This window comes from Crocuta crocuta, unplaced genomic scaffold (assembly GCF_008692635.1).
Source record: "Crocuta crocuta isolate KB4526 unplaced genomic scaffold, BGI_CrCroc_1.0 scaffold127, whole genome shotgun sequence".
Taxonomy (NCBI): domain Eukaryota; kingdom Metazoa; phylum Chordata; class Mammalia; order Carnivora; family Hyaenidae; genus Crocuta; species Crocuta crocuta.
In genome coordinates this window covers 2,947,728-2,957,344 of record NW_027532008.1, presented here as the reverse complement: position 1 = coordinate 2,957,344, position 9,617 = coordinate 2,947,728, and the positions used below count along the sequence as shown (strand labels likewise).

The 9,617-nt window shown below is 52.8% G+C and overlaps 1 protein-coding gene across 1 annotated transcript; it reads left to right on the top strand.

Moving 5' to 3' along the window:
* Positions 1–1,054: 1,054 nt before the first annotated feature.
* SFN (stratifin) lies at positions 1,055–2,450 on the top strand. Its single transcript, XM_077775674.1, has one exon. The coding sequence runs from the start codon at positions 1,199–1,201 to the stop codon at positions 1,943–1,945; it is 747 nt and encodes a 248-aa protein (XP_077631800.1). The 5' UTR covers positions 1,055–1,198; the 3' UTR covers positions 1,946–2,450.
* The last annotated feature ends 7,167 nt before the right edge of the window (positions 2,451–9,617 follow it).

Genomic DNA, 9,617 nt, shown 5'->3' with positions numbered 1-9,617 from the left:
GGCCCCCCCTCGGGAACCAAATAGGGCTGATCACCCAAGTGGCCTGCTTCCCAGCCTCTGACGAGGGCAGGCTGAGTCAGTCGGGAAAGCTGGGTCCCCACCCTGTGTGAACCCCACTGATCATGATGGCAGGCGGCTTGGAGAGGGTAGGTGACCTGGCGTGGAGAGCCAGAGGGTAGGTCCTCAAACAAGTGGCAACAGGCCACCAACTTGAAAGCGAAAATTGTGCTGCGATGGGGAAGGTGTCCAACAAACCTACTGGGTGACTAATTACAAAGGCTGGGCTGGAGCGTCGGGGGCCGCTCGTTAAACACCTCATTAAGTGGCACCCTGAAAGATGCCACCTGTGCATTCTGGGAACTCAGCGGGAACCCTGAGGGGGAGTGATGACCAGGGGATAGAACCATCTCAGGCCGACTCCGGGAGAAGCCTCGAGCTCACTTCTAAATACAGCCTGGAGCTCACAAGCCAGAGAGGCCTCCACGACCAGAGAAGCCAAAGGAAGTAGGACACAGGGGTCTCAGTAGCTGTGTGACCCTGAGCAAATCTCCAACTTCCCTGAGCCTTAGCATTCCCATCTCTAAAGTGGGAGTAATGGTCCCAGTCCGGCCCACCTCACAGAGACATGGTAGGGATTAAGTTCAATCGTGAAGGTGCTTGGGAAACTACAGGCCCACCGACACGTAATTAGCTCACGTACCTGATCGGATTAGGAACCCCATCCTCCTGCACTGGGCTTCGTGGCTCCCAGCCAGGCTGAAGCGGCCCGTTGGTTGAAGCCATCCCCAGTCCCTGGAAGGACACCATGAAGGGAGACCTGATTTGAGAAACTGGGGCAGCAGCTATGTGGGCATCCACGTAAACGGAAGCCCTGAACAAGAGGGGGCAGCCTGGAGCCTGGAAAGGTGTCTGTGCAGGTGGGGCCAACGCCTGCCTGCCTGATTTCTCCTGCTGACAGCCTTGGTGACTCACCCCACATCTTTAGCCTTTTACCTTTAAGGAAGAGCCGGAAAGGGTGCGGGGAGAAGAGAAGCGGGAGGCAGGTCCTGGGCCCCGGCCCCGCCCTCCGCCCCTCCCCACCCTTCTCGGAGGCCAGGCCATCCAGCCAAAAGGCAGGCAGACAGCCGGAGAGGCACAGAATCCGGCATCGGTTTCGAGGCAGCCAGTTAGCCCGCCGCCTGTGTCTGTCACCAGAGCCATGCAGAGAGCCAGTCTGATCCAGAAGGCCAAGTTGGCAGAGCAGGCTGAACGCTATGAGGACATGGCAGGCTTCATGAAGAGCGCCGTGGAAAAGGGTGAGGAGCTATCCTGCGAGGAGCGAAACCTGCTCTCAGTGGCCTACAAGAACGTGGTGGGCGGCCAGAGGGCGGCCTGGAGGGTCCTGTCCAGTATCGAGCAGAAAGGCACCGAGGAGAGCTCGGAAGAGAAGGGCCCGGAGGTGCGCGAGTACCGGGAGAAGGTGGAGACCGAGCTCCGGGGCGTGTGTGACACAGTGCTGGGCCTGCTGGACGCGCACCTCATCAAGGAGGCCGGGGATGCGGAGAGTCGGGTCTTCTACCTGAAAATGAAGGGTGACTACTACCGCTACCTGGCCGAGGTGGCCACTGGTGACGACAAGAAGCGCATCATTGACTCGGCCCGGGCGGCCTACCAGGAGGCCATGGACATCAGCAAGAAGGAGATGCCGCCCACCAACCCCATCCGCCTGGGCCTGGCCCTGAACTTTTCGGTCTTCCACTACGAGATCGCCAACAGCCCCGAGGAGGCCATCTCGCTGGCCAAGACCACCTTCGACGAGGCCATGGCGGACCTGCACACCCTCAGCGAGGACTCCTACAAAGACAGCACCCTCATCATGCAGCTGCTGCGAGACAACCTGACGCTGTGGACGGCCGACAACGCCGGGGAAGAGGGGGGCGAGGCTCCCGAGGAACCCCAGAGCTGAGCCGCGCCCGCCCTCCTCCCTGCCGCGCCCCTGCCCTCTCCAGCGCCCCCGCCAGTGGCAGAGAGGACTAGCACGGGGTGGGAGGCCCGACCCTTCTCCCCGAATGCTCCGCTCCCGGCTCGCAAGAGCTCCTAAGAGAGAGGGACCAGCAGAGCGGAGGCCACATGGAGCCAGCGGGCACCCCCTCTTCCTGCAGCTGTCCGTGCTCCTCACCAGCGGCCAGCCCACCCACTCCTGCTCTCCGCACCCCCTCCTCCACACCTCCCACCGCCAACCGGGACACCTCTCCCCCCCACACCCTCCCCCTGTTGCCTCTGAATCTTAGGAATTGAGGAGTGTCCCACCCTTGCGGCTGAGAGCTGGACTGTGTGGCCGAGGCTGGAGATGAGTGTGTGTATGTGTGTGTGTGAGACAGAGTGAGAGTGAGCGCAAATCCCAGGATGAGAGGGAAAGTATGTCTGCCGGGTGTGACCATGCTTCCTCTCAATAAAGTTCCCCTGTGACACTCCTGTCTCTTCCAGTTATTGGCAGAGGGATGGGACAGGGATTGGCTTATGATTTACGGAGACCTTGACTTTTGCTTCTTGACCTCTCAAGGGCATGGCTCAGTGACTCCAGGTGAGAGGCGGGGGGAGGGAGGGGGTCCAGTTCTCCATCACGGTGGCCCCCAACAAACCGGTCTGGTCCTGGGAGAGTCAGGCGAGCGCAAAGGCGGCTCCGAGGCTGCTCGGCCCGGCCGCAGGGCTGGAGGCTCCAGAGCTCAGACCTGCGGGGGACAGGAAAGCAGGGAGTCAGGGCCGCTAGGAAAGGCTGTAGTGAGCGGCAGTGCGCATCCCAGATTTGCAAGGGAGGAACAGTCCTATCGGGCGCTCAGATCTGAGAGGAGGGGAGCACAATCTGGGTAAGGGCAAGACGCCATTAAAAAGCCCACATCCGAGGAGAGGGGAACGCCCGCCCCCGTGTTCAGGCCAGCATCCGACCTGAAACGGTCGGGCGAGGAGGAGCCCGCGAACTGGGTGGGCAGGGCCGCGGGGAGCCGAGGCCCGTCCGGGCCACCCCAGCTCGCCGCCTCCGCTCCNGCCCGGTCCCGCCGGCGTCGCAACACGCAGCGGGACGGAGGGGGCCCCAGCCACCAGCCAGGGGCGGCGCTTTCCCGGTTTCACTCAGACAAGTTGCCACCCGCCCGGCCCGAGAGCTCCGCATCCTCAGAGCAGCGGGACGGGGAGGGGCCGTGCGGAAAAAGCAGTCCCCGCCCTTTGAGTCATCTGCTCTACCTGCGGCGGTGCCCGAGCCTGGCCGGGCAGGGTGAGCGGCCCTGCCACCAAGGCGTCCCCACTACACTCCAGCATCCAGGCAGCCCTGAACTGACGGCTTGGATTGTGTCCCTGACTGGCTGTGCGACCTTGAAAAAGCCATTATACTTCCCTGGGTCTCAGTTTCCCCTTCAGGATCAAAGGGCTTGGACAGAAGTCTAACTAAAACTGTGATGTCAAAACTGCAAGGGTTTGAATCCCAGCCCTCCTCTGCCAGGGTTCTGAACTTTGTTTACGTTCATGCCCTCATTTGTAAAGTGGGGATTAAAATATAGTATGTTCCTTTTTAAATGTTTATTTTTGAGAGAGAGGGAGACAGCACGAATGGGGAAAGGGCAGGGAGAGAGAGGGAGACACAGAATCCGAAGCAGGCTCCAGGCTCTGAGCTGTCAGCACAGAGCCTGATGCGGGGCTCGAACTCCCGAATCGTGAGATCATGACTTGAGCAGAAAGTGGACGCTTAACGGATTGAGCCACGTACCCCTAAAAAATAGTACCTTCCTCTTAAGAGTTGCTATGAAGCTTGAGAAAATACGGGCACACATAGTAGCCCATAGTGCATGCTTAATACACGTTAGCTATTAATCCTTCCAGCATCAATAGTCGAGGAGTTATCCATTTCCGTGCCAATAATCAATCCCCGTCTGCAGGAGCACCTTTATTGCCAACGCTGACCTGCATACTCACCTGAGCTAGTGTCCTGACCTCAAGTGGTCATTCCTCCCTCTGGCAAAATGGGATCTCCGTCCAGCCTCATCAGACTCCCCGGAGTCCAAGTTTGGTCATCCCCATGGGACTTGAAATCGAAGGCTCTTATCAGAGATACTAATTCTACAGGGGAATCTGGCAGGACCACTCCCGCTGCCATCTAAATCCCCTGTATTCTCCTCTCCTTTCCTGGAAGGGCGTCAGGTTTCAAGGCTCCAAAGCAGGCAGAAATCCGGGCTAGGGCAAGTGACTCTCTCTCAGCTCTGGAAGTGACCCAGTTTCTCTTACCAGGCAGGTCTGGTGACTTTCTCTTAATGGGGTAGGTCCTGGGAATGGAACTCCTTTCTTCTTTTCTCTCAGCCTCGGACTTTTGCTTATCCTCTCTATGCCCCTCATCGCTGCCCTGTGTGGGGAAAGAAACGAGCCATCCTAAGGTAGTGTCGGTGCTGACAGATTTCAAAAGCAGATGCTGGGGGTTGGAATATCACCACATCAGACGGCGAGGTGTGAGCTAGCTTAGAGGCACCAGCTTCTGACCATGAAAGCCTCAGACCTTTTTGTTGATGACCTAATCTCTCTAAAGCATTCTTCCGGTTACCCAGGGTGGGGTCTTAGCGTCTCTTGCCAGCTCTTACTGGCCAAAATTTGACAATTAAAACTTTTCAGTCCTTGGGCGCCTGGGTGGCTCAGTCAGTTAAGCGTCCGACGTTGGTTCAGGTCATGATCTTGCAGTTTCGTGGGCTGGGGCCCCACATCGGGCTCTGTGCTGACAGCTAGCTCAGAGCCTGAAGCCTGCTTTGGATTCTGTGTGTGTCTCTCTCTCTGACCCTCCCCTGCTCACGCTGTCTCAATCTCTCTCTCTCAGAAATAAATAAAACATTTAAAAATTTAAAAAAAAAATTTTTTTTCCAGTCCTACTGCTACTGGGTACGGAATTTCTTGTGGGGGTGATGCAATGTTCCAGATTCAAATAGTTGATATTTGCACAAGTTTGTGAATAGACTAAAGACCACTGAACCGTACACTTGAGAAGGATGAGCTTTGCGGCTCATGTGACTTTTCTCTTGGTTCCACTGTCCTCTCCACAGGTTTTCCAAATTTCAAAGCCCATCTTCAGGTCAAAACATGATTAGCCACCTCCCTTTAACACATATGCAGAGTTTGGGATAGACCATGCTACCAACTCCTTTAAATTATAGGGGTGCTTTGATTCAGTTATGATTTCATATCTACTTGCCTCTTCCTCTGGGTTTGCAGCTATGTCCTGAGTTTATTTCTTACCTCCTCAGAGAGCTTCCTAAAAATGGTAATTTGTCTCATTGTTTTTCCTTTCTTCCTACAGTGTCTCCAGCAAGGGTTTTGTACAGGAAGGTGCTCAGCTTTGCTAATTTTCTTTTAATTTGTAAAGAATTCTTTGGGGCGCCTGGGTGGCTCAGTCGGTTGAGCATCTGACTTTGGCTCAGGTCATGATCTCACGGTCTGTGGGTCCCAGCCCCGCATCAGGCTCTGTGATGACAGCTCAGAGCCTGGAGCCTGATTCGGATTCTGTGTCTCCCTCTCTCTCTGACCCTCCCCTGCTCATGCTGTCTCTCTCTCTCTCTCTCTCTCTCTCTCAGAAATAAGTAAAATATTAAAAAATATATTTAAAAAGAATTCTTTAAAAATCTTTATTTCTGAGAGACAGAGAGAGAGAGAGCAGGGGAGGGACAGAGAGAGAGGGAGACAGGATATGAACTAGGCTCTGTACTCTCAGCACAGAGCCCGATGTGGGGCTCGAACTCATGAACTGTGAGGTCATGACCCTAAGCTGAAGTCCATGCTTAACTGACTGAGCCACCCAGGTGCCCCTTGGAACTTAGTTTTAAGCCCATCCTTCCAAATGCCTGGAAACCTGGTTTAGTGCCAGGTCCTCTATTGTAGAAATTGGAAATAAAGCTGGTTCTGGGATGAGGCAGGGCTGTCTAGACAGAGACTGGGCTCACAAAGATTGAAGTAACCCCAGCCCTATCCCTCCTGTACTGCCAGATTTTCCCTTCCCAGAAAATGGAGGCTAAGGGCTTGCAAAGATCTTCCTCTCCCAAGAATTTGAGTGTTATGGGGAAGAGCTACAACCTAAAATTTTCTAAAGAAGGTATCTTCTCACATATGTACTTGCTGCAGAGAGCAAAACGCAAAATGGCTCTGCAGATCCACAGGAATAGGAGACAAAGGTGCCTTTGGAGTCAGGTGCCTTCTCAGAACTAACCAGGCACCCGAGGGAGGCCAACTCACTGGGGTCAGGCAGGCCACTATGGCTCCTTCCAGAAAGGCAAGATACCTCTACACACACACACACACACACACACACACACACACACACACATCCAATGTCCAAATGTCCACTGCCTTTCTGGGAAAACCTAATCTCAGATGCTTGCACCCAGATTGCACATCTGACTGACAGTGTCTCCCCCACTTCTTCCTAGAGAACAGAGCACAGTAACAATAGCAGCTGGCATGACTGCCATGTGCCAGCCACTTTCATACCTTGGTCCTCACAGAAGTACATATCATCTTTGTTTTGTGTATGAAGAGACTGAGGCTCAGAGCAGCTAAATCACCTAACAACCAAGGTTGTACAATTACTTATGTGTCTGGGGAATGCAACGCGTCTAACTCCAAGGCCCACGGTTTTTAAACTACAGCAGCGGTTTCCAAATTGTGTTCGGAGGGTTCCCCATAAACTGCCACAGGGCGGGAGCCCAGCAGTCTGGGTTTCCCCTGTTTCCACACATGTTGCCTAAAATAGCCACACACAGGTCTGTTTTGTATATCGGAGTTTCGTGAGTTAAAAATAAGTTTGAAAGAAACCACATTCTGCTATGCTCTCCTGCTCGTATCTTGGACTTTCTAAGAATCAAGGAAGACTTCCTAATCTACCACCAGCCCAGGGCCCGGCCGAAAGGAATTGTCTTAAATGAGAAAAGACTGTGTAGAGGGCCAATTTACTGGCACGTTCACAAAGTTAAGTTTTCCTCACCCTGGTTACATCCTTTGTTCCTTTTCAGTTCTTCACCCTGTTCACAGGGCCTCCCTCACCCCCCATCCCTGCTGTGGGGGAGGTGGAGGGAGGGAGGCAGGTCTCTGCAGGGTAGGTGCCCTTTCTCTCAGGAACCCCCCACCCCCCGGCCCCACCTACCCACTGAGTCAGGAGCCAGGAATGTCTGTGGGGGTAGCAGACAGGTATGTCCCCCTGGGGGTGTCAGAGGCTGATTCATCTCTCATCTCCACCCAGTCTTCTTCTTCCTGCTCTCTGGGAAATTTAACTCATTATTTGTCTAGAGATAAAAGAGGAAATCCCAGACTCTGAAAAGCATGCAGTCTTCAGTCTGTGTCTAAGGACAATATTTAATACATCAGATTATGGTATTCAAGAAGTGTTTGTTAGAAGAGAAGGAAGACATATTCTCCNCCCCCCCCCCCCAATAAACTGAACTTGAAATGTCCTTGTCTGACTGTAGAGTGCCCTGATGTTTAGGTCAGAATAGGCTAGTGTCCACTGGTATGACTCAAGAGTTGGGAGAAATCTTATCCATGTTCCAGGATTTCTCCTTTGCTGTTATTATCAGTCCGTGAGGAGTGTGAAGGCTTCAGGACTCCTGTCCAGGGAGAGGTGGTAATCCAGTGAGAAGGGGAGCACCAGGGAACGTTTCTTGATGTTGGATTTGCAAGCAAATATTCACAAACGTGTGGGCGTGCATACACACACCCTCCAATGTCTAAATGTCTGGTGAATTTTGGAAAAAACCTGATTTCAGATTCTTTTTTTTTTTTAATGTTTTATTTATTTATTTCTGAGAGAGAGAGACAACGTGAGCAGGGAAGGATCAGAAGAAAGGGAGGTACAGAATCCGAAACAAGATCCAGGCTCTGAGCTAGCTGTCAGCACAGAGCCCGATGTGGGGCTCAAACTCACGAAACGTGAGATCATGACCTGAGCCGGATGCTTAACCAACTGAGCCACCCAGGCGCCCCACCTGATTTCAGATTCTTGCAGAAGGCTGTCGATTCATTTATTTGGGATGGCTTTGAAGGAGCCTCTCATTTTCAACTGCTTCAAGGTTTTGGATGGGGGGAAAAAATTAAAACTTCGCGATGTAGTCTAGTCTGGAGCATTTTTACCGATATTCACATTTTCTCACCTCATTTGGGCTCCAAATCCGCAGCCCATCCCCTCATAGCTCCTCAGTCTCAGGCCACCTGGACGTCTGGGGCTGTCTGAAGTTGGCTCCTTGGCTGGAAATGGACACAATGAGTTGACACAATGGGTTGGAAATGAGGTATATGGCTTTCCCCTACTCTCAGCAGGCCTGATGTCATCGAAGTGTGCACTAACCAGGGACTCTACCTTCTAAAGGCTAGGTGAGGGCTTAACAGCCAGGGACCGAGAAGGGAGAAGGGAAAGGATGGGGCGCCTGGGTGGCTTAGTCGGTTAAGCGTCCGACTTTCGCTTAGGTCATGATCTCGCAGTTCGTGGGTTCGAGCCCCGCGTCGGGCTCTGTGCTGACTGCCAGCTCAGAGCCTGGAGCCTATTTCAGTCTGTGACTCCCTCTCTCTCTGACCCTCCCCTGCTCACGCTGTCTCTCTCTCTCTCTCCTAGAAATAAATAAAACATTAAAAAATTAAAAAAAAAAAAGAGAAGGGAGAGGAGGGGGGGGGTGGGGAAGGTGTACACAGCTTGCTAGAGAATTTCCCTCCAGGATTCTGGGGTAGTTGGGCACCCCTATTGCTTTCAAAACCAGGTGGACTTTTGCAGTGCTGGGAGGGGTCTGCCATCCCCCCACCCTCCCAGGAGCCCTGGGAAAGGAGAGAAAATCCTTAAAACAGAACTTCCCACAGACTCTAATGGGATCAGGCTTTATTCTCCGCCAACTGTGAGTGAGCATTTTGCTAATTCAGAAACAGCTGAGAGCAGACTGGCTGTGCTTCAGCTCTCTGGGTTTTAGGGCGTCACGCTCACTCCTAAGCCTCTTTGTCTGGGCTGGAAGCCTTTCCAATGAGCTGTGGCCTCTGCTGAGTTCCAAACGGTATCTTCCAATTTTGGGGGGAGTCCCCAATTCAAAGCCAGGAAATGCATATATACTAATGTCCGTGATTAGCAGAGATGACCAGGAGGGTCCCTTCGAAGGCGCTCGGAGATGGGCTCTTCCCTCCAGAAGGTGTTCAAGATTGCCAAGTGAGGTCTGGAAGTGAGAAGAGCACTTTCAGGCAGTGTCTGTGAGACGCTAAGTGCCACTTTCCTGGAAGGCATTTTGGCAATATGAATCCAGAACCTGGGAAATATCAGCTGTTTCATTTCTAGGAGTTCATCAGAAGTGAAAAATCAGAGGCTCGGACAAAGATTTGAGTACGAAAATATAATCACGGCACTATTTACGAAAGCAAACAATCAGTAATGACTTAGGCTCACCATGGGAGTCTGGACAGGTAAATAATGCGATAGCCTTACCGTGGAATATTATGTAGATATTAAAAAGGTCTTTGTATTTTAACTGGATGAAAGAAGCGTTGACTAAAAAAACACAGGTTACAAAGCAAGTATAACATATTCCGCTCATACAAATGCTCTAGCTATCCCTCTCCACGTACAGAAAAGACCGAGAAACACAAAA

Bases quoted from the DNA above. Each gene is read 5' to 3' on its own strand.
- SFN (XM_077775674.1), top strand. From the start codon at position 1,199: ATGCAGAGAGCCAGTCTGATCCAGAAGGCCAAGTTGGCAGAGCAGGCT.